This window comes from Pristiophorus japonicus, chromosome 1 (assembly GCF_044704955.1).
Source record: "Pristiophorus japonicus isolate sPriJap1 chromosome 1, sPriJap1.hap1, whole genome shotgun sequence".
NCBI lineage: Eukaryota > Metazoa > Chordata > Chondrichthyes > Pristiophoridae > Pristiophorus > Pristiophorus japonicus.
In genome coordinates, this window is record NC_091977.1 from 5,648,835 (window position 1) to 5,673,854 (window position 25,020).

General features: G+C 50.7%; 1 protein-coding gene across 1 annotated transcript in view; it reads right to left on the reverse strand.

The window, feature by feature from the left end:
* LOC139261974 (growth hormone receptor-like) overlaps positions 1-25,020 on the reverse strand; it is a 318,221-nt gene that overhangs the window by 44,730 nt on the left and 248,471 nt on the right. The window contains exons 3-7 of the mRNA XM_070877136.1: positions 23,107-23,224; positions 12,475-12,629; positions 8,682-8,860; positions 4,793-4,955; positions 1,844-1,973 (exon numbers count right to left, since the gene is read on the reverse strand). Coding sequence (XP_070733237.1) covers positions 1,844-1,973; positions 4,793-4,955; positions 8,682-8,860; positions 12,475-12,629; positions 23,107-23,224 — 745 coding nt within the window. The remainder of the gene's footprint in view (positions 1-1,843; positions 1,974-4,792; positions 4,956-8,681; positions 8,861-12,474; positions 12,630-23,106; positions 23,225-25,020) is intronic.

The following is a 25,020-nucleotide window of genomic DNA, read 5'->3' on the forward strand; positions in this document are numbered from 1 at the left end:
AGTTTTTATGTTCCCAGCAAGCTTCCTCTCATACTCTATTTCCCCCCTCCTAATTAAACCCTTTGTCCTCCTCTGCTGAATTCTAAAGTTCTCCCAGTCCTCAGGTTTGCAGCTTTTTCTGGCCAATTTATATGCCTCTTCCTTGGATATAACACTATCCTTAATTGCCCTTGTTAGCCACGGTTGAGCCACCTTCCCCGTTTTATTTTTACTCCAGACAGGGATGTACAATTGTTGAAGTTCATCCATGTGATCTTTAAATGTTTGCCATTGCCTATCCACCGTCAACCCTTTAAATATCATTTGCCAGTCTATTCTAGCCAATTCACGTCTCATACCATCGAAGTTACCTTTCCTTAAATTCAGGACCCTAGTTTCTGAATTAACTGTGTCACTCTCCATCTTAATAAAGAATTCTACCATATTATGGTCACTCTTCCCCAAGGGGCCTCGCACAGTAAGATTGCTAATTAGTCCTTTCTCATTACACATCACCCAGTCTAGGATGGCCAGCCCTCAAGTTGGTTCCTCGACATATTGGTCGAGAAAACCATCCCTAATACACTCCAGGAAATCTCCTCCACCGTATTGCTACCAGTTTGGTTAGCCCAATCTATATGTAGATTAAAGTCGCCCATGATAACTGCTGTACCTTTATTGCACGCATCCCTAATTTCTTGTTTGATGCTGTCCCCAACCTCACTACTACTGTTTGGTGGTCTGTACACAACTCCCACTAGCGTTTTCTGCCCTTTGGTATTCCGTAGCTCCACCCATACAAATTCCACATCATCCAAGTTAATGTCCCTTCTTACTATTGTGTTAATTTCCTCTTTAACCAGCAACGCTACCCCACCTCCTTTTCCTTTCTGTCTATCCTTCCTGAATGTTGAATACCCCTGGATGTTGAGTTCCCAGCCCTAGTTACCCTAGAGCCATGTCTCTGTGATGCCAATTATATCATATCCGTTAACTGCTATCTGCGCAGTTAATTTGTCCACCTTATTACGAATACTCCTCGTATTGAGGCACAGAGCCTTCAGGCTTGTCTTTTTAACACACTTTGTCCCTTTAGAATTTTGCTGTAGTGTGGCCCTTTTTTAATTTTTGCCTTGGGTTTCTCTGCCCTCCACTTTTACTATTCTTCTTTCTATCTTTTGCTTCTGCCCCCATTCTACTTCCCTCAGTCTCCCTGCATAGGTTCCCATCCCCCTGCCATATTAGTTTAACTCCTCCCCAACAGCACGAGCAAACACTCCCCCTCGGACATTGGTTCCGGTCCTGCCCAGGTGCAGACCGTCCGGTTTGTACTGGTCCCACCTCCCCCAGAACCGGTTCCAATGTCCCAGGAATTTGAATCCCTCCCTCGTGCACCACACTTCAAGCCACAAATTCATCTGAGCTATCCTGTCATTCCTAGTCTGACTAGCACGTGGCACTGGTAGCAATCCTGAGATTACTACCTTTGAGGTCCTGCTTTTTAATTTAACTTATAGCACCCTAAATTCAGCTTGAAGGACCTCATCACGTTTTTTTACCTATATCTTTGGTAAGGAGACCAAAACTGCATACAATACTCCAGGTGCAGTCTCACCAAGGCCCTCTATAACTGGAGTAAGACATCCTTGCTCCTGTACAAGGGTGGATGTGAGACTGTAGTTGAGCAGATCAAATAAAGTAACGTGGCAAATGGAAGGTTAAAGGCCAGGCAGATGAAAATAATAACAGCATTGCATCGTCCTCTCTCACACATTTGTTAAGGCTCCCTACACTCCAACCAAACCAGATCATTGTCCTGGGCACAGACATATCACAACAACAGAAAACTCAATACCAAACCTACCCCTTTGTGTAAAAGAATCTGAGTCTCCTTCGTTGGGTCAGGTTCTGGTAGTTTCCGACACGCCACCTGCATGTGAAGGTTTCCTGCTCAGGTGAGCGGCATTCTGTGATCCTTGGCCTTTCCAGCGGAACTGCAGCAGAAGGAGAGGTATACTGGCGGCAGTGCAATACATTGCAAAGAGCTGTAGCTATGTCCCGGGTACGCATGCTGCCTGTTCCCCACACAAGTCGGCCACACAAAGACACTCACAGAACTGTCGTGAAATGCTGCAGCTCCGTCACCCTGTAAAAGCAGAACCTGCCTTTGCACAATCTCTTTTACGATGGACACATCAATAACGGGGCAATGCCCATACTTCAACGCTCAGTGCAAAATTCAGAGTTGTGTGTTCACGTTGACTCTTCTTCCCCACCCCAGACAATCTCCCCGTTTCTCCCAAAGTAACGGACCCTCTGGTCATCCTTCCTGTGTTAATGTTGACAGAAAGTGTCAACCATGAGGACAACACAGGACAGTCTAATCCTGTCCTCACCTGTGACATCCAGTGACATACGATGCCCTTCCTGGCGGAGTCACTAGCCAGTGAGAAGAGCTGTGTGGACCCTGGCCCATATACCCCCCCACCCTAACCCAGCGACCGAGACACAAACCGCTCTGAACGTGGCAACAGATGAAATCAGATAACTCAGCACAGCCATGGCACCTTCTCAATCTATGGGCTCAATTTTTCCCCAAAGCAATTTTTTGGCGTACTTGACGAGTTACGCCCGTTTTTTGGGGGCCTAAGTACGCACCCCCCTCCAAAAATGTGCTGAGTTTCCCCGTTGGATTTGGTCATTTTGGCGCGGCCTAACCTGACCTTTGATTTTGGGGGTGGAGTCTTGATCGGCGCCAAAAAGATCGGGCTGCCATGGTAACCAGGGACACAATGCGAGCCGAGACTGCAAAGTGAAGCATACAGCCAGCTCCCAACACATTAAAAGAATTGAAAAACACAGAGCAGCAACTTACCGCGCTCTCTCTCTCTCAGCCTTCGGGCCGGGTTGAAGGCAAGTGTTTTTCAATGTTTTCAGTGTGTTCGGACATCTGCTGTGCAGATTTCCTTAACTCGAGGGAAGGTTTTCCAGGTCAGGCAACATAAGCAGAACTGGAGTAACTCTCAGCTGGCCAAACTTGCCGAAATGGCCAGAATTGACGCGGGTAGCAGCTTAAAAAAAAACTGACCTAAAAAAATCGTAACTAACTGAGTTATGCTGGTGCAAATTGATTGGGGAAGGTGGGGATTTTCAACTTAGGCCAAAAAGAGCGGCCTGCTCCAAAAAAACGGTGCAAATACTGGGGAAAATTGAGCCCCAAGGCCCAGCTATTCATTATCTTAACCAGCAGACACAATGGGAAGCTGTCAGTTCGTGACTCCCTAAGCCCCTCAGTTTGAACATACTGGGCTGGAATTTCGGTATGGTCCACTTTGAGGTGGTGATGGCGCGGGGCGCTACTGTTCGGGCTGGGCGATGTCTACCGCCTCAAGGTGCGATATTCAGTTGTATCGCCCCAAAAGGAGAGTGGAGCGTTAAGGGAACTGCTCCACACCCCTCTTCGAGCGCTAACGCAGCGATAGCGCGGGAGGCCGACTCAATCTTGTTTGGCGCTGGAATGCCTGCAGCCTAGTGCTAGAAGGTGAGTTACAAAAATCCCGGTGAAAAGTTCAATAAACCTCACCCACTACTGCAACAAATAAACAGAAGTTGAAAAAGTGAAGTTTCAGCCATGACCTTGCTCTCCGGACGCTATCGCCCCGGGACCGTCACTGGACCGACTGCTTTCCCCGTCCGGTCTCAGCGCCGGGCCCTACCGCAAGCGGAAGGGTGAAGTTAGCGAATGCGGGGCTAAGGGGACGGGGCGCACTCAGTGACGTCACTGAGTGAGCGGGGCCAGCGAGCGCAGCGCAAACCGTCAGCGCCGCCGCTAAACCATCGCTGAAGTCCGCAGCGGGCGCTGACAGCGTGGCAGGAGGTGGTTAGCGCCCCGCTCAGGCCGAAATGGTGGATCTAAAACAACCGAATATCTAGCCCACTATTTATTAAGAAGAGTCTCTGAAAAAACTATAACAATATATGTTATTAATTATCGAGTGTGGTCAGTGCTTCAATGCTGGGGATGTTGGCCTGGTCGAGGACACTAACGTTGGTGCGTCTGTCCTCCCAGGGGATTTGCAGGATCTTGCGGAGACATCGTTGTTGGTATTTCTCCAGCGACTTGAGGTGTCGACGGTACATGGTCCATGTCTCTGAGCCATACAGAACCAACGTTAGCGTCCTCAACCAGGCCAACATCCCCAGCATCGAAGCACTGACCACACTCGATCAGCTCTGCTGGACAGGGTCACATTGTTCGCATGCCCCAGACACGAGACTTCCAAATTAAGCGCTCTACCTCGGAACTCCTTCACGGCAAACGAGCCAAAGGTGGGCAGAGGAAACGTTACAAGGACACCCTCAAAGCCTCCCTGATAAAGTGCAACATCCCCACTGACACCTGGGAGTCCCTGGCCAAAGACCACCCTCAGTGGAGGAAGTGCATCCGGGAGGGCGCTGAGCACCTCGAGTCTCATCGCCGAGAGCACGCAGAAATCAAGTGCAGGCAGCGGAAGGAGCGTGTGGCAAACCAGTCCCACCCACCCCTTCCCTCAACCACTGTCTGTCCCACCTGTGACAGGGACTGTGGTTCCCGTATTGGACAGTTCAGCCACCTAAGGACTCATTTTTAGAGTGGAAGCAAGTCTTCCTCGATTCAGAGGGACTGCCTATGATGATGAGTGCCCCACTCAGGCGCTAATGGTGGTGCTAAACAATCGAATATCTAGCCCACTTCGAAAAAACTATAAGAATACTTTCAGTGTCTTCTCTCACGTTATTAATTATCACACTTTGCTTTTAAAACTTAGCTCACCTTCGACTGATTGTGAGATCGGAAGGAAGACTTTTAAGGTGTTGCTGAACTCACTGAAGTTGCCGACGTTGGGATAGGTGCACCTCAGGCGGACCACGTACTCCCTCCCAGTTGCAAAGTCATACAGCGGCTGTGGTGGGTGTTGGTTTGGCACGGTGTCAATCTGTGAAGACAGGGGAATTCAGCAAAGAGCACAGTCTCTGTTTCATCGCAGGGAGCAGGGCGAAACAAAGGCAGCAAGGGCAGGAATTAGAAAATAAGCAGCATTAGATTCCCACAGCCATCCCCGATGGTCATTCATATTGTTTAGTTTACAGAAAACCAAAAATTAACGATACAGACTTCGGAATCAAAACCATAATTGCTACATTTGCGGCTGACAGCAAATGGTCAATACTGGGGAGGACTGCAACACATTGCAGGGGAACATTAATAAACTTGCAGAATGGGCAGATAATTGGGGAATGAAGTTCAACACAGATAAATGTGAGGTGTTGCAGTTTGGTCGGAAGAATAGGGAGGTCACTTATTACTTGGAGGGTGAGAGTCTGGGTGGGGTCGAGGAACAAAGGGATCTCGGAGTACACATACACAAATCGCTAAAAGTTTGACACAGGTTAGCAAGGCCATAAAAAAGCAAACCAAGCACTAGGGTTTATGTCTGGAGGTATAGAATTGAAAAGAAGGGAAGTTATGCTAAACCTGTATCGAACCTTGGTTAGACCACACTTGGAGCACTGCGTACAGTTCTGGTCGCCATATTATAAAAAGGATATAGAGGCACTGGAGAGGGTGCAGACAAGATTTACAAGGATGATACCAGAAATGCGAGGGTTTACATATCAGGACAGGATGAATAGGCTGGGTCTCCTTTCTCTTGACAAAAGAAGGCTGAGGGGTGACCTAATAGAGGTCTTTAAAATGATGAAAGGTTTGGCAGAGTGGATACAGAGAGAGTGTTCCCACTTGTGGGGAAGAGCATAACTAGAGGCCATCAATATAAGATAGTCACCGAGAAATCCAACAGGGAATTCAGAAGAAACTTCTTTACCCAGAGAGTGGTGAGAATAGAAACATAGAAACATAGAAAATAGGTGCAGGAGTAGGCCATTCGGCCCTTCTAGCCTGCACCGCCATTCAATGAGTTCATGGCTGAACATTCAACTTCAGTACCCCATTCCTGCTTTCTCGCCATACCCCTTGATCCCCCGAGTAGTAAGGACCTCATGTGGAACTCACTGCCACGGGGAGTGGTTGAAGTGAATAGTATCGATGCATTTAAGGGGAGGCCGGACCAGCGTATGAGGGAGAAGGGAACAGAGGGTTATGCCGATAGATTTAGATGAGGAAAGATGGGAGGAGGCTCGAGTGGACTCCGGCATGGACTGGCTGGGCCGAATGGCCTGTTTCTGTGCCGTATATCCTCTGTAATCCTATGTGAATATTTAAATGTCCACCATGCATACTATACACACTGGCCTGGCCATTTTCATTGTCACTGCTGATGCAGTTATTGATGGTCAACCCCAATCTACAACGAAACGAGAAGGTGCCATTTTCCCCGACACGCCCATTCTTTCCCAATTTATTTAATCGCCTGGGGACATGAGTAAAACTCGGAGATGCTGAAATTTCTTCTGATCTCCCCATCGCCTACAATAAAATGAAAGCTGCCATTTATAATTATTTTTGTTTGCAGGAACGCAGATGAAACCCTAATCTGTGTTTCGTCTTTTCAGCTGCTGACAGACCCGCCGTGTAGTTCCAACATTTGCAGTTTGGCTTCTTTATAAAATGAGGAGCTGCACTTAACCCTCCATATCCAGTCACAATCCGCAGATAACAGTTTGCATTTATACAGCGCCTTCAGCGCTGAGAAACAACCCAAGCCGTCCTCACAGAAGCATTTCCTAGACAACAACAGACACCGGGACAAGGACAGAGTGAGTAAAAGCTTGGTTGAAGAAGTGGAGGAGAAGGAGGGGGCGAGGCGGGAGGGTTTAGGGAGGAAATCTCTGAGCCTGGGTCCGAGACGGCACACCACCAAAAAGGCCAGAATCTGAAGAACATAAGAAATAGGAGCAGGAGTCGGCCATTCGGCCCCTCGAGCCTGCTCCGCCATTTTATACCATCGTGGCTGATCCCATCATGGACTCAGCTCCACTTCCCTGCCCGCTCCCCATAACCCCTTAATCCCTTATCGGTTAAGAAACTATCAATCTCTGTCTTAAATTTATTCAATGTCCCGGCTTCCACAGCTCTCTGAGGCAGCAAATTCCACAGATTTACAACCCTCTGAGAGAAGAAATTCCTCCTCATCTGAGTACTTGTGAAATGGAAAAAATAATTTGGGCCAAAAAAGTCTCTTCAGACTGGTGTTCGAATCGAAGGATTCATTCCATGGGACAACAGCTAAAGTGAAAACAGAGAGTCGGGATAAATGGTTCATTCTCGGGTTGGCAATCAGTAACTAATGGGATGCCGCAGGGATCAGTGCTGGGACCCCAACTATTTACAATCTATATCGACGACTTGGAGGAAGGGACTGAGTGTAACGTAGCCAAGTTTGCTGACGATACAAAGATGGGAGGAAAAACAATGTGTGAGGAGGACACAAAAAATCTGCAAAAGGACACAGACAGGTTAAGTGAGTGGGCAAAAATTTGGCAGACAGAGTATAATGTTGGAAAGTGTGAGGTCATGCACTTTGGCAGAAAAAAATCAAAGAGCAAGTTATTATTTAAATGGAGAAAGATTGCAAAGTGCCGTAGTCCAGCGAGACCTGGAGGTACTTGTGCATGAAACACAAAAGGATAGTATGTAGGTACAGCAAGTGATCAGGAAGGCCAATGGTATCTTGGCCTTTATTGTAAAGGGGATGGAGTATAAAAGCAGGGAAGTCTTGCTACAGCTATACAGGGTATTGGTGAGGCCACACCTGGAATACTGCGTGCAGTTTTGGTTTCCATATTTACAAAAGGATATACTTGCTTTGGAGGCAGTTCAGAGAAGGTTCACGGAGATGAGAGGATTGACTTATGAGGAAAGATTGAGGAGGTTGGGCCTCTACTCATTGGAATTCAGAAGAATGAGAGGTGATCTTATCGAAACGTATAAGATTATGAGGGGGCTTGACAAGGTGGATGCAGAGAGGATGTTTCCACTGATGGGGGAGACTAGAACTAGGGGACATAATCTTAGAATAAGGGGCCGCCCATTTAAAACTGAGATGAGGAGGAATTTCTTCTCTCAGAGGGTTGTAAATCTGTGGAATTCGCTGCCTCAGAGAGCTGTGGAAGCTGGGACATTGAATATATTTAAGACAGAGATAGACAGTTTCTTAACTGATAAGGGATTATGGGGAGTGGGCAGGGAAGTGGAGCTGAGTCCATGATCAGATCAGCCATGATCGTATTAAATGGCGGAGCAGGCTCGAGGGGCCGTATGGCCTACTCCTGCTCCTATTTCTTATGTTCTTATGTTCTTATGTTGAACAGCGTGAACATAAATAACTGAAACATCTGAAGGCCAAGAATGGCCTGTCTGACACCGACCTTGGGAGGATCGATAGGACAGACACGTGAAGAGGAGGGTTCACCCAAGAGTTGAGACAAAGAACTCGACCATATCATAGCTTTAATGGTCTTGTCCATCACGTTCCCCAGGCCAACCCCTAAAAAGATATTAAAAGGGACGTCTAAAGCGCTTTTCAGGACAGACGGTGAAGATAAGAATTGTTCATACAACGAGCCATCTCTCCGGTCGGAACTAGTACCAGCTACTTGTCATGGTCGTATGTCTACTGTGTCTATTCTATTGTGTGCTGTGTTTGACTATATTTGAACGACCGCTCCTTAATAAAATACCTTATTACTCTTTATACACATACCGAATCCCAGTGCTCAGCATCCCTGAGTTTATACTGGATTTGATATTTGCGTGGGATTCTTCCTGAGCTGATGTCGGCAATGGCTGGGTCCTCCCACCACAGCTGGATGTCCATGAACAATCCCGATTGGCTGATGTTCAAAAGTGCCCAGTTCAATGACATTGGAGCATCTGGTTTCACTAAGAAAAAGAGATAAAAAGAGAGACCATGAATGTCCAATGATACAGTGAGACCGGGACTGTCCAATGATACAGTGAGACCGGGACTGTCCAGTGATACAGTGAGACTGGGACTGTCCAGTGATACAGTGAGACTGGGACTGTCCAATGATACAGTGAGACCGGGACTGTCCAGTGATACAGTGAGGCCGGGACTGTCCAGTGATACAGTGATACCGGGACTGTCCAGTGATACAGTGAGACCGGGACTGTCCAATGATACAGTGAGACCGGGACTGTCCAGTGATACAGTGAGACCGGGACTGTCCAGTGATACAGTGAGACTGGGACTGTCCAGTGATATAGTGAGACCGGGACTGTCCAATGATACAGTGAGACCGGGACTGTCCAATGATACAGTGAGACCGGGACTGTCCAGTGATACAGAGAGACCGGGACTGTCCAGTGATACAGTGAGACCGGGACTGTCCAGTGATACAGTGAGGCCGGGACTGTCCAGTGATACAGTGAGACTGGGACTGTCCAGTGATACAGTGAGGCCGGGACTGTCCAGTGATACAGTGAGGCCGGGACTGTCCAGTGATACAGTGAGACCGGGACTGTCCAGTGATACAGTGAGACCGGGACTGTCCAGTGATACAGTGATACCGGGACTGTCCAGTGATACAGTGATACCGGGACTGTCCAGTGATACAGTGAGACCGGGACTGTCCAGTGATACAGTGAGACCGGGACTGTCCAGTGATACGGGGACTGTCCAGTGATACAGTGAGATCGGGACTGTCCAGTGATAGTGAGACCGGCCGGGACTGTCCAGTGATATGGGGACTGTCCAGTGATAGTGAGACCGGGACTGTCCAGTGATAGTGAGACCGGCCGGGACTGTCCAGTGATACAGTGAGACCGGGACTGTCCAGTGATAGTGAGACCGGCCGGGACTGTCCAGTGATATGGGGACTGTCCAGTGATAGTGAGACCGGGACTGTCCAGTGATAGTGAGACCGGCCGGGACTGTCCAGTGATACAGTGAGACCGGGACTGTCCAGTGATAGTGAGACCGGCCGGGACTGTCCAGTGATATGGGGACTGTCCAGTGATAGTGAGACCGGGACTGTCCAGTGATAGTGAGACCGGCCGGGACTGTCCAGTGATACAGTGAGACCGGGACTGTCCAGTGATACAGTGAGAGTGAGTGGGGGGAGGGGGAGTGAGCAGGAGGTGGGGTAGGGTGAGTGAGCGGGGTGGGGTGGGGGGGGGGGAAGTGAGCGGGGGAGGGGAGTGAGCGGGGGGAGGAGTGAGGGAGTGTGCGGTGGGGGGGGGGGGATTGAGCGGGGGGAGATGTGAGGGAGCGTGCAGTGAGAGTGTGCGGGGGGGGAAGAGGGGAGTGAGTGGGGGGATGGGGGGCGAGAGGGGGAGTGGTGAGTAAGCGGGGGGAGGGGGAGGGGGAGGGGTGAGTGAGTGGGGGCGCGGGGAGGGGGAGGAGTGTGTGAGCGTGGGGAGGGGGAGGGGAGGTGGTGTGAGTGGTGGGAGGGGGGAGTGTGCGGGGGGAGAAGTGAGGCGTGAGGAAGTGTGCAGAGAGAGTGCGCGGGGTGGAGGTGGGGGGAGAGGGGAGTGAGCGGGGGGAGGGGGAGGGGAGTGAGCGGGGGGAGGGGGAGGGGGATGGAAGGGAGAGGGGGTGTGAGCGTGGGGAGGGGGAGGGGGAGGGGGAGGGGAGTGAGCGGGAGAGAGAGGGGGAGGGGAGGGGGTGTGAGCGGGGGGAGGGGAGGGAGAGGGGGAGGGGGAGGGGAGGGTGAGGGAGAGGGGGAGGGGTTGTGAGCGGGGGGAGGGAGAGGGAGAGGGGGAGGGGGAGGGGGAGGGAGAGGGGGAGGAGTGTGAGTGGGGGGAGGGGGAGGGGGAGGGGGAGGGGGTGTGAGCGGGGGGAGGGGGAGGGAGAGGGGGAGGGGGAGGGGTGTGAGTGGGGGGAGGGAGAGGGGGAGGGGGAGGGAGAGCGGGAGGGGGAGGGGGAGGGAGAGGGGTGTGAGTGGGGGGAGGGGGAGGGTGAGGGGGTGTGAGCGGGGGGAGGGGGAGGGGGCGGGGGCGGGGGTGTGAGCGGGGGGAGGGGGCGGGAGAGGGGGAGGGGGTGTGAGCGGGGGGAGGGGGAGGGGGGAGGGGGCGGGGGAGGGGGAGGGGGAGGGGGAGGGGGTGTGAGCGGGGGGAGGGGGCGGGAGAGGGGGAGGGGGAGGGGGAGGGGGTGTGAGCGGGGGCGGGAGAGGGGGAGGGGGAGGGGGTGTGAGCGGGGGGAGGGGGAGGGGGCGGGAGAGGGGGAGGGGGAGGGGAAGGGGGTGTGAACGGGGGGAGGGGAGGGAGAGGGGGAGGGGGAGGGGGAGGGGGAGGGGTGTGAGTGGGGGGAGGGAGAGGGAGAGGGGGAGGGGGAGGGGGAGGGGGAGGGGGAGGGGGTGTGAGCGGGGAGAGGGGGAGGGGGAGGGAGAGGGGGTGTGAGCGGGGGGAGGGGTGTGAGTGGGGGGAGGGAGAGGGGGAGGGGTGTGAGTGGGGGGAGGGAGAGGGGGAGGGAGAGGGGGAGGGGGAGGGGGTGTGAGCGGGAAGAGGGGGAGGGGGAGGGGGAGGGGGTGTGAGCGGGAAGAGGGGGAGGGGGAGGGGGAATGGGTGTGAGCGGGGAGAGGGGGAGGGGGAGGGGGAGGGAGAGGGGAGTGAGCGGGGGGAGGGGGAATGGGTGTGAGCGGGGAGAGGGGGAGGGGGAGGGGGAGGGAGAGGGGAGTGAGCGGGGGGAGGGGGAGGGGAGGTGAGCGTGGGGAGGGGGAGGGGGAGGGGAGTGAGCGGGGGGAGGGGGAGGAGGAGGGGGTGTGAGCGGGGGGAGGGGGAGGGGGAGGGGGAGGGGGAGGGGAGGTGAGCGTGGGGAGGGGGAGGGGGAGGGGGAGGGGGAGGGGAGGTGAGCGTGGGGAGGGGGAGAGGGAGGGGGAGGGGGAGGGGGTGTGAGCGGGAAGAGGGGGAGGGGGAGGGGGAAGGGGTGTGAGCGGGGGGAGGGGGAGGGGGCGTGGTGATACAGTATGAGATGCGCATTAAGTGGGACCTGAATGCAGGGTATGAGTCAGCATCATAGACAGTCCCTCGAAGCGAGGATGACCTGATTCCATGTCAAAAAAATGGATGAGTTCACAGGTGAACTCCTCATATGAAGAACCGAATATTCCAGATCCCGAACTACATCCTGAAGGGTGGAAGATGCCTGTGCGTGGATTTTTTTAACGTGGGGTGACCGTTGCACACCAGCCACCACACGGGGCTTGACAGAGCTAGGTCTTGGTCCAGTGGCGAGGGTTAACCAGGACGACTGGAGACCAGCTCTGCTGCACGGGCCCAGTGCGCACACATATCGCAGTGTGGGCTGGGCCCGTGCTGCCCCTGGGCCCCTGGCCCCGAACTCACACCTGCCCTGGGCCCCGATCACGTCCCTCCACAGTCTCTCGCCGCTCCTTCGCCCTGATCTCGCCGCTCCAGCAGCAAGGTATGAATATCAATGTGCTGGAACACAGGGGCAGTCTATCTAAATCACGTATGCCTCAGGTGTTGCTTGCATAGACTTCAGTTCACTTGCATTAGATTAGCTGTTTATTTACCGATATTGTCGAGGGTGAAGCAGTGTTGTTGGTGTGTGATGTTGCCAGACTTCAGTTGCACACAGTACTCAGTCTGCGCGGTGTAGGACTGGTTGAAGTAGCAGCTGTTTTCTCTGCGGACATACATTGGACATTCTCTCCAGCCAGGATTTTTTCTGGACAGAAATAGTAATCATTGAATAATTAGCACACAGTTCGGCACACAATGGTTTCTGGTGTTGGGTACAGCGCAGGTTAGATACAGAGGAGGGGGAAATTGTGGGTAGGATTGCAATAGATAGAGAAGACGTGCCAAAAAGATTAACGTTATTGAAAACTGATAGCTCATCTAGTTCAGATGCAATGGTTGCTGATAAAAAGAGGTAGAAATAACACAGGCATTTCTAACTCCCTGTTAAAATTATTGATGGAATCCGCTTCCAACACCTTTTCAGGCAGAGCGTCCAGACCCTGACACCTCTCGGAGGGAAAAGATATCTCCCCTCTGGATCTTTTGCCAAAGATTTTAAACCTACGACCGTTGGTTATTGACCCTCTCATCATACTGTCTACTCTGTCAAAACCTCCATCATCTTGTAAGCCTCTGCTAGGTCACCTCGTAACCTAACTTTTCCAACCTCGCCTCAAAACTGAAGTCCCTCATAAAAACATAAGAAATAGGAGCAGGAGCAGGCCATACGGCCCCTCGAGCCTGCTCCGCCATTTAATACGATCAAGGCTGATCCGATCATGGACTCAGCTCCACTTCCCCGCCCGCTCCCCATAACCCCTTGTCCCCTTATCGGTTAAGAAACTGTCTATCTCTGTCTTAAATTTATTCAATGTCCCAGCTTCCACAGCTCTCTGAGGCAGCGAATTCCACAGATTTACAACCCTCTGCGAGAAGAAATTCCTCCTCATCTCAGTTTTAAATTCTAAGATTATGCCCCCTAGTTCTAGTCTCTCCTATCAGCCCTTGGTAACATCCCGGTAAACCTCCTCCGCACCCTTTCTGAGGCCTTTACATCTTTCCTGAGGTGTGGTACCCAGAACTGTCCACAATACTCCAGCTCAGGCCTAGCCAGTGATTTATAAAGTTCCAGCACGATCTCTTTGCCTTATATTCTGTGCCTCTATTTATAAACCCAAGTAACCCACATGCTTTTTTAACCACCTGATCAACTTGCCCAGCCACCTTTAAGGATTTGTGTACTTGTGTACAGGGTCTCTCTGCTCATCTGCACGTTTCAAAGTCGGGCCATTTATAGTCTACCGTCTTTCCATATTAGTCCTCCCAAAGTGCATCACTTCACATGTCTCCACACTGAACTCCATCTGTCCCACTCCCCTGCTCTTTCCCCGTAGCCCTTCGTGTTTTTTCCTTTAAGTATTTATCCAATTCTCTTTTGAAAGTTGCTATTGAATCTGCTCCCAGCGCCCTTTCAGGCAGCGTGTTCTAGATCACAACAACTCGCTGCGTAATACAACGTGCCCACATCTCCCTCTGGTTCTTTTGCCAATAATCACAGACGGTCCCTGGAACGAGGATGACTTGTTTCCGCATGAGTTCGCAGATGTTTCAATGAAGGACCCGATGTTCCAGTCCTGAACTCCAATTGAGGGGGTGGAAGATGCCTGTGGGTGGATTTTTTTTAACGTGGGGTGATCGTTGCACACCAGCCACCACACGGGGCTTGACAGAGCTAGGTCTTGGTCCAGTGGCAAGGGTTAACCAGGACTAACTGGAGACCAGCTCTGCTGCACGGACCTAGTGCGCACACATCGCAGTGTGGGCTGACCCGTGCTGCCTCTGGGCCCTCGGCTCTTCTGGGCCCCGTACCCTCATTTGCCGCACCTCCGCCATGATGTTCCAGGGCCCAGCGCTCCAGCTCTATAGCCCCGACCTGCGGTGATGTTCTCACACAGGTCGGGACCACCCCCGATGTATTGACAATAATACTAAATTTGTGTCCTCTGGTTATTGACCCTCCTGTCAGTAGAAACAGTTTCTCCTGATTTACTCTACCAACACCCTTCATCATTTGGAACACCTCTAGCAAATCTCCTCCTAACCATCTCTGCTCCAAGGAGAACAATCCCAGCTTCTCCAGTCTCTCCATGTAACTGAAGTCATTCTGGTAAATGGTTTTGGGTCCCGCACTTCAGGAAGGATGCGCAAGGCTCAGAGAGAACGCAGAGGAGATTTACTAGAATGGTACCAGGGATGAAAGACTTTGGCTTCAGCCTTCCCTGTGTCGAGGAGGCCAGGACTTATCCAGGACTGGGTCAGACAAGCAGTCCAAACACACGGAGGCAGTCGAGGGGTTGCGAGGGGCAGTGGAGAGGTACAGCTGCGTGTCTTCAATGTGCATATGTCTGCAGTTAGTGTTGCTTTAGGTTCAGAAATGCAAAGCCCCTGGGAGGACAGACGCACCAACGTTAGCGTCCTCGACCAGGCCAACATCCCCAGCATTGAAGCACTGACCACACTCGATCAGCTCCGCTGGGCAGGTCACATTGTTCGCATGCCTGACGCAAGACTCCCAAAGCAAGCGCTCTACTCGGAACTCCTTCACGGCAAGCGAGCCCCAGGTGGGCAGAGGAAACGTTACAAGGACACCTTCAAAGCCTCCCTGATAAAGTGCAACATCCCCACTGTCGCCGAGAGCGTGCAGAAATCAAGTGCAGGCAGCGGAAGGAGCGTGCGGCAAACCAGTCCCACCCTCCCTTTCCTTCACCCGCTGTCTGTCCCACCTGTGACAGGGATTGGAATTCGCACATTGGACTGAGAACTCGCTTTTAGAGTGGAAGCAAGTCTTCCTGGATTTCGAGGGACTGCCTATGATGATGTTGCTGAGGGGCAGCATGTAGGATGAGAAAGTGGGGGGGGTCAAGGATAGGTCCGTGGTTGTGTCAGGAGGCGATGGTGTGGGGGTGGGAAAAGAATACATTGCTGGGACAATTTCATCTCATGACTTGGGGAGGGCTAACAAGGCGAGGGAATACACATTAAATGGTAGGACACTGAGAAGTGCAGAGGAACAGATGGACCTTGGAGTGCAGGTCCACTGATCCCTGAAGGTAGCAGGCCAGGTAGATAAAGAAAGACGACAAAGGTAACCCGTGTGTGGAGGCAAAAGACGTGGGTTCTTCATGAACACTTGCCTTTATTAGCCGAGCACAGAATACAAGAGCAGGGAGGTTATGCCTGAACTGTATAAAACACTGGTTAGGCCACAGCTGGAGTACTGCGTGCAGTTCTAGTCACTACATTACAGGAAAGATGTGATTGCACTAGAGAGGGTACAGAGGAGATTTACGAGGATGTTGCCTGGACTGGAGAATTTAGCTATGAGGAAAGATTGGACAGGCTGGGGTTGTTTCCTTTAGAACAGAGGAGCCTGAGGGGAGACCTTATTGAGGTGTATAAAATTGAGTGGTCTCGATGGAGTGGACCTATTTACATAGAAACATAGAAAATAGGTGCAGGAGTTGGCCATTCGGCCCTTCTAGCCTGCACCGCCATTCAATGAGTTCATGGCTGAACATGCAACTTCAGTACCCCATTCCTGTTTTCTCACCATACCCCTTGATCCCCCGAGTAGTAAGGACTTCATCTAACTCCTTTTTGAATATATTTAGTGAATTGGCCTCAACAACTTTCTGTGGTAGAGAATTCCACAGGTTCACCACTCTCTGGGTGAAGAAGAGGGCGCATTAACAAGGGGCATAGATTTAAAGTAACTGGTAGGAGATTTAATGGGAACTTAACTACGGACCAAGAGCTGGAAAGTGGGATTAGGCCAGATAGTTCTTGGTCGGCTAGCGCGGACATGATGGGCCGAATGGCCTCCTTCGGTGCTGTAAATTTCTATGACTTGACCCAAATTCAAAGAAAGAAACAAGAAAAGACTTGGATTTATATAGCGCCTTTCATGATCACCGGACGTCTCAAAGCACTTTACAGCCAATGAAGCATTTTGGAGTGTAGTCACTGTTGTAATGTGGGAAACGCGGCAACCAACTTGCGCACAGCAAGCTCCCACAAACAGCAATGTGATAATGATCAGATAATCTGTTTTGTTATGTTGATTGAGGGATAAATATTGGCCCCAGGACACCGGTGAGATCTTCCCTGCTCTTCGAAATAGTGCCGTGGGATCATTTACGTCCACCTGAGAGAGGTGACGGGGCCTCGGTTTAATGTCTCATCTGAAAGACCTCTGACAGTGTGGCCATCCCTCAGTACTGCCCCTCCGACAGTGCAGCACTCCCTCAGTACTGTCCCTCCGACAGTGCAGCACTCCCTCAGTACTGCCCCTCCGACAGTGCAGCACTCCCTCAGTACTGTCCCTCCGACAGTGCAGCACTCCCTCAGTACTGTCCCTCCGACAGTGCAGCGCTCCCTCAGTACTGCCCCTCCGACAGTGCAGCACTCCCTCAGTACTGCCCCTCCGACAGTGCGGCACTCCCTCAGTACTGCCCCTCCGACAGTGCAGCACTCCCTCAGTACTGTCCCTCCGACAGTGCAGCGCTCCCTCAGTACTGCCCCTCCGACAGTGCGGTGCTCCCTCAGTATTGCCCCTCCAACAGTGCGGCACTCCCTTAGTACTGCCCTTCCGACAGTGCGGCACTCCCTCAGTACTGCCCCTCCGACAGTGCGGCACTCCCTCAGTACTGACCCTCCGACAGTGTGGCACTCCCTCAGTACTGCCCCTCCAACAGTGCGGCACTCCCTCAGTACTGCCCCTCCGACAGTGTGGCACTCCCTCAGTACTGCACTGGAGTGTCAGCCTAGATTTTTGTGCTCAAAGCCCCTGGAGTGGGACTTGAACCCACAACCTCCTGACTCACTGAGCCACAGATGACACTGTAACTGAAGTCCCTCATCCCTGGAACCATTCTAGTCAATCTCTCTGTACCCTTCTCCAAAGCCTTCAACACTCAATTGTCTTTCCCCGGAGCATTAACGAAACTATTTCTGGGCGCAGTGTCCGAGGGGCCCACGCTTTATCCAAGCAGCTACTGATTCACGCGCGCCTCAACAGTGAGCACCAGCTAGGGCTCATCCCGCCCCCGTGTTGCATGCTCGCCAATAGTGGATAGACCTCAGGAGCTCCGACAGAGATTTGTCATTGTAAACGAGTGTGATCAAAGCCAATATAGTGCCTTCTGCTGTCCGAGAATCAGAGATAACACAGCACAGAATCCTCGCCGGCCGTCCGGACACGCCATGGCGTACCATCTTGCCGTCCGGAGGAGGCGGGGGTCCCCGATGGAGGGCACTCTACGCAGGGGTCCTCCCATTATTCATCGGGGACTTGGCCTGGAGGGTGGTGCACGGAGCAGTGCCGTGCAACAAATTTTTAAGCCGGTTCACGGACTCCCAGGCCGCCTGCAATTTCTGCGGTCTGGAAGAGTCCGTGTTCCATGTTTTTATGGAATGCACAAGGTTGCAGCCCCTGTTTTATTATTTGAAGGGGCTGCTCCTGAAATTCTGGCTGCGAAACTGTCGAGGAAATTTCTAAGTTAAAGTAACTCAAGCGGAGATTTCAGAGTCTTGCTTCAAGAGATTCTTTAATATGTACAGGCGAGATATCTCGGAGAGCTGCTTGGTCCTTACCAAGGCAATACTCCCGATAGTAGTACTTGGTGTAATTTTGCTGATTCTGCTGCTAATTGTCTGTGGAATGGGGCTGAAAGTAAGATCCCTGTTAGGACAAGTAATGAACCTAGTAGAAAAAATAGAGCAGAAAAATGTGATCGTGAAAGGAAGGTTAAACAGAATAGAGGGACAGTTAGATGACTATAATGAAAAAGAATGTTTAGAGATGAGACCTTACCCCGAGGGGTATGAGCCTCCCTTTTCTTTCTAAGAAGGAAAGCATGTTGATCATTAAAGATAAAAGATCAACAAGGAGGGAGTTGTGGAAGAACTTTAGTTCACGATATAGGAAGGGGTTAAATTTCTCTCTTCCTTTTAGTAAGTTTAATTCTGTGCTGAGACTGCAGAATCCTGCAAGGCCAGAAAATACTTGATGTCTCTTCTTTGTTAGAAAAGAACAGATAACATGAAAGCTGTACATCTGGTATTTGTATATGTTAAGATACCCCCATTGCCTGGACAAACTGATTTCTCTGATAAGAGGGGCTTTTAGTGATGATCTTGCTGACCCTCGAAAAGATTGAATAATGACGTGACAAGATACTGTTGGGCTGTGTAAACTGACCTTTGTGCCCTGTTTAGAATTGGTAATGTTCCTGAATAATGTAGGTGTCAATTGTAGAGATAAAATTCCTTTTTTTCTGTATAAAGATGGAACAAGTTTCTATAGAATTTCGGAGTATTGCCTTGGTAAGGACCAAGCAGCTCTCCGAGATATCTCGCCTGTACATATTAAAGAATCTCTTGAAGCAAGACTCTGAAATCTCCGCTTGAGTTACTTTAACTTAGAAATTTCCTCGACAACTTCAGTCCCACTCTCCTGATCTTTGGGCACCCTGTGCGGAGGGGAGCGGGTAGGTCCGAAGGCCTCCTCGTAGGACTGCTCCTGGGCACGGCCAAGGGTGCCATCAGCCGGTCCAGGCAGCGGGCGGTCGAGGGGGTCGTTCAACCTGACTGCCTGCCTCTCTTCCGCTCTTACATCCGGTCCAGGGTGTCCTTGGAGATGGAGCACGCGGTGTCCACCGGTACGCTCGCGGCCTTCCGCGAGAGGTGGGCACCGGAGGGACTGGAGTGCATCATCACGCCCGGCAACCAAATTTTAATTTGATTTTACGTTTTAAAGTTTAATTTGTTTTAATTGCCGGTGCTTTTAGTGTCCCCCTCCCCTTTTGTAGGGGGCACTGGAAAAAATTTTGATTTTAGCGCCCCAAAAAAAAAAAGAAAGAAAAAAAAAAGGGGCCTTGAAAATGTCTGCTGTGTCACCCAGGCGGGTGGCACGGTTTAATGTTTATGTTTATTTTCAGGTAAACTCAAAAGAGTTAACACAGCACAGAAGGAGGCCATTCGGACCGTCGAGTCTGCATCAGCTCTTTCGAAGAGCGATCCAATAGTCCCATTTCCCCCCCACCCACAATGTTCCCTTTAAATTGTTTTTAGTATTATTTAAATGGTGATGGCTTGGGAAGTGTCGATGTACAGGGGGACCTGGGTGTCCTTGTACACCAGTCATTGAAAGCAAACATGCAGGTGCAGCAAGCAGTTAGGGGCAAATGGTATGTTGGCCTTCATTGCAAGAGGATTTAAGTACAGGAGCAAGGATGTCTTACTACAGTTATACAGGGCCTTGGTGAGACCACACCTGGAGTAGTGTGTGCAGTTTTGGTCTCCTTACCTAAGAAAGGATATACTTGCCATAGAGGGAGTGCATCGAAGGTTCACCAGACTGATTCCTGGGATGGCAGGACTGTCGTATGAGGAGAGATTGGATCGACTAGGCCTGTATTCACTGGAGTTTAGAAGAATGAGAGGGGATCTCATTGAAACGTATAAAATTCTGACGGGGTTGGAGAGACTGGATGCGGGGAGGATGTTTCCCCTGGGGCTGGGAAGTCTAGAACAAGGGGTCACAGTCTCAGGATACGGGGTAGGAAATTTAGGACCGAGATGAGGAGAAATGTTTTCACTCAGAGGGTGGTGAACCTGTGGAATTCTCTACCACAGAAGGCTGTGGAGGCCAAGTCACTGAATATATTTAAGAGGGATATAGATAGATTTCTAGACACAAAAGGCATCAAGGGGTATGGGGAAAAAGCGGGAATATGGTGTTGAGATAGAGGATCAGCCATGATCATATTGAATGGCGGTGCAGGCTCGAAGGGCCGTATGGCTTACTACTGCTCCTATTTTCTATGTTTAAGGCACCGTGGTCCATTCAGATTAATGTGCATGCGCGGTTTTTCCTATTTAAAAGCTGGTGAGCCGGGTGTACGGGAGCTGCAGATTGCTGCATGGCCGCACAGATTAAAGGGAAGGTGGTTACCCTTCCTTTCCCAGTATCCCTGCCGTTGTGTCTCCGTGAAGTATTGTCACCCAATGCCCTTTAGAAGGCTACTATTGAATCTGATTCCACCACTCGGTCAGGCAGTGCGTTCCAAACCCTAACCACTTGTTGCATCAACAGGTTTATTCTCATGTCGCCTCTGGCTCTTTGCCAATCGCCTTAAATCTGTGGTTATTGAGCCGTCCGGCAGTGCAAACAGTTCTTGTTTATTTACTCTGTCTGATGATTTTGAACACCTCTCTCAAATCTCCTCTCAACCTTCTCTGCTCCAAGGAGAACAACCCCAGCTTCTCCAGTCTATCCACGTAACTGAAGTCCCTCATCCCTGGAACCATTCTCGCAAATCTCCTCTGTACCCTCTCCAAAGCCTTCACGTACTTCCTAAAGTGCGGTGCCCCGAATTGGACATAATGGCCTGGAAATTCCGACGTCGCAGGCCCGTACGAAGTCTCTACGGACTCGGGAAGGCATCGGAAAAGATGGTTTACAGCGCACAATGCGCAGGCGCTGAAAATCAGCTTTCCCGATCCGTCAAGCTGGAGCTGGACAGATCCTCCGTATCTCGGGAGCGAGGACTATTGCACGGGGAAGATTGCGGGATTTACCCATATCTTGCCCAGCAAACTTCCTCAAAACTCTTGCATCTGATAAAAACAGGCGCATAGCCTACTGTTACAGGCATAAGAGTTATAAAACATACAAAAACATAATTCAATTTAATTTATAAGACATGCATTATTTTTTAAAACCCTGCCCACCACGTTACATTTATTTTTAACCATAATTAAAAACTCGGAAAAAAAATTTTCTCTCAGATATTTATTAACTTCAATTTCAATTAATTTTAATTACATGAGGTGTGTTTTTTTTATTACATGTTTAGTGTGTTTGGGTTCCTTTTCTCATTAATAGCAATGAGAACTGGTGGATACGGAGTTCCCATTGCTATTAATGAGAAAGCTGTGGAATACTGTACCTGATTGGCTGAGCAGTCACATGTGACTGCACCGTCTCCGTGGGAACCTGGAGGACGGGACGCGCTTCGTAGCGCGGGAAGAGAAGGCCTCCCCACCGGAATCCCGCGCTCCTCCGGGACCACCAGGTAGATCTGTAGACATTTTTCAGATCGGAGGCACCTGCCCGCGGGAAGCCTCCGACCGCAATTTCTGGGCCAATAATCTTGGCTGTTATCAGCACATAACAGGAGATGAATCTGGAACCACCCATATATAAGATGCAGTGCCAGGTCAGGTGATCTACTTTCTCATTGACACAACACTCCCAGGAGATCGCATGGCTCCGGTTGGGGTGGAGTGTAGAATGTTTCAGTGAAGGGGTGTCGCAGTTGTGTGGGGCGGACTGGGTTGGGCTGGGTGCTCTTTACCTTTCCGCCATTGTTCACAGGTTTATATGTAACCTTCAGGGCTGCTGACCGAGGGCCGTGCGGCTCTTTGTCGGCCGGCGCGGACACGATGGGCCGGAATGGCCTCCTTCTGCGCTGTAAATTTTTATGTTTCTATGTTTCTAAGACTCAAGATTTGGTCAAAGGGTGCATCGGTTGGGTTGTAGATTTAATCGCTCCCTACTTAATGGTTAATGGCCTGAAAGACTGAGTCAACTTACCCACTGAGAATGAAGAATTGTGCTTTTGTGCTAATCTAGTTGTTGGATATTTTTAGAACTGTATGTCTACTATTGTGTGCTGGGGAATCTCAACTGCGTAGGACATAGACACAATATCCCGACAACAAGATATAACAAAGACTCAAAAAATGCAGCAAATGGAGAAGGAGTATATTGTTGGAAAGTGTGAGGTCATGCACTTTGGCTAAAAAAAAAAATGGAAGAGCAAGTTATTATTTAAATGGGGAAAGATTGCAAAGTGCTGCAGTACAGCGGGACCTGGAGGTACTTGTGCATGAAACACAAAAGGATAGTATGCAGGTACAGCAAGTGATCAGGAAGGCCAATGGTATCTTGGCCTTTATTGCAAAGGGGATGGAGTATAAAAGCAGGGAAGTCTTGCTACAGTTATACAGCATATGGGTGAGGCCACACCTGGAATACTGCGTGCAGTTTTGGTTTCCATATTTACAAAAGGATATATTTGCTTTGGAGGCAGTTCAGAGAAGGTTCACTAGGTTGATTCCGGAGATGAGGGGGTTGACTTATGAGGAACGGTTGAGTAGGTTGGGCCTCTACTCATTGGAATTCAGAAGAATGAGAGGTGATCTTATCGAATTGTTTAAGATTATGAGGGGGCTTGACAAGGTGGATGCAGAGAGGATTTTTCCAATGATGGGGGAGACTAGAACTAGGAGGCATAATCTTAGAATAAGGGGCCGCCCAATTAAAAATGAGATGAGGAGGAATTTCTTCTCGGAGGGCTGTAAATCTGTGGAATTCGCTGCCTCAGAGAGCTGTGGAAGCTGGGACATTGAATACATTTAAGACAGAGATAGACAGTTTGTTAACTGATAAGGGAATAAGGGGTTATGGGGAGCGGGCAGGGAAGTGGAGCTGAGTCCATGATTGGATCAGCCATGATGGTATTAAATGGTGGAGCAGGCTCGAGGGGCCATATGGCCTACTCCTGCTCCTATTTCTTATGTTCTTTTGTTCTTAAGTGATCAGTGTCAAACCTTACCCTTTGGTATAAAAGAACTGAAGTTGGCCATGTTGGGTCCGGTTCGGGTAGTTTCCGACATTCCACCTGCACGTAAAGGTTTCCTGTTCCGGGGAGCGGCATTCTATGATTTTGGGCCCTTCAAAAGAAAATGAGAAAGGATGAATGATTCACAGCGCACCGAGATACAAGGTGCAACACTTGCAGTAATCCTGCCTCATACAATCAGAGAACGGTTACAGCACAGGAGACAGCCATTCGGCCTGTCGAGCACTTCAGTCAGTCCCACTCCCGCCCCTGCCCTTTCCCCGTAACCCTGCAAATGTTTCCTTCGGGTACTTATCCAACTCCCTTTTGAAAGCCACGATTGACTCTGCCTCCACCACCCTCTCAGGCCGTGCATTCCAGATCCTAAACACTCGCTGCGTAAAACAGTTTTTCCCCGTGTCGCCTTTGGTTCTTCTGCCAATCGCCTTAAATCTGTGTCCTCTGGTTCTCGACCCTTCCACCAATGGGAACAGTTTCTCTCTCGATCTGCTCTGTCCAGACCCCTCATGATTTTGAACACCTCGATCAAATCTCCTCTCAACCTTCTCTGCTCCAAGGAGAACAACCCCAGCTTCTCCGGTCTATCCCCGTAACTGGAGTCCTTCATCCCTTGACACCCTCTCCAAGGCCTCACATCCTTCCTAAAGTGCGGTGCCCAGAATTGGACACAATACTCCAGTTGGGGCCGAACCAGTGTTTTATAAAAGGTTCATGATAACCTCCTTGCTTTTGTACTCTGTGCCTCTATTTATGAAGCCCAGGATCCCGTAAGCTTTTCTAACAGCATCCTCAACTGCCTTATCAATGACTTGTGCAGCTCGCTCTGTTCATGCACCCCCTTTACGTGGTGGCTGGTGTGCAACGGTCACCCCACGTTAAAAATATCCACGCACAGGCATCTTCCACCCTTCAGGATGTAGTTCGGGGATCGTGAATATTAGGTCCTTCATTGAAACACCTGTGAACCTTTTGACATGGAAACAAGTCATCCTGGACTCAAGGGACTGCCGATGATGATGGTTATTATTGTACCCTTTTAGTTTATATTGCCTCTCCTCAAAAATGTATCACTTCGCACTTTTCTGCGTTAAACTTCATCTGCCACGTGCCCGCCCATTCCACCAGCCTGTCTATGTCCTCTTGAAGTCTATAACTATCCTCCTCACTGTTCACTGTACTTCCAAGTTTTGTGTCACCTGCAAATTTTGAAATAGTGCCCTGTACACCCACCTCCAAGTCATTCATATATATCAGTAAAAGCAGTGGTCCCAGTACCGACCCTGGGGAACACCACTGTATGCCTTCCTCCAGTCCGATAAACAACTGTTCACCACTATTCTCTGCTTCCTGTCACTGAGCTAATGTTGTATCCATGCTTACCACTGTCCCTTTTATTTCAAAGTGCCACACAATAGGCCTGCCAGCACTTTGTGGAACGCCTTTTGGAAATCCATGTAAACCATGTCAACCGTATTGCCTCATCAACCCTCTCTATTACCTCATCAAAACACTCGCTCGTTGGGTAAACACAATTTACCTTTGCGATTACTGTTTCTAAAAGCTTCTCCACAACCGAGGTTAGACTGACCGGCCTGTAGGTGCTGGGTTTATCTTTACAAAGTGACTATTTGTACTGTGCAGGATCTGTGGAGTCCCTCCTACCCCACTCCCCCTCCCCTCCCACCCCTCTCCCCGCCACCCTCACCCCCTCCCCCTCACCCCTCCGTCCCTCAGCCCCCCTCCCGTCCCCTCAGCCCCCCTTACCCTCTCCCCCTCCCGCCCCTCACCCCCTCCCCCTCACCCCTCCGTCCCTCAGCCCCCCTCCCGTCCCCTCAGCCCCCCTTACCCTCTCCCCCTCACCCCCTCCCCCTCACCCCTCCGTCCCTC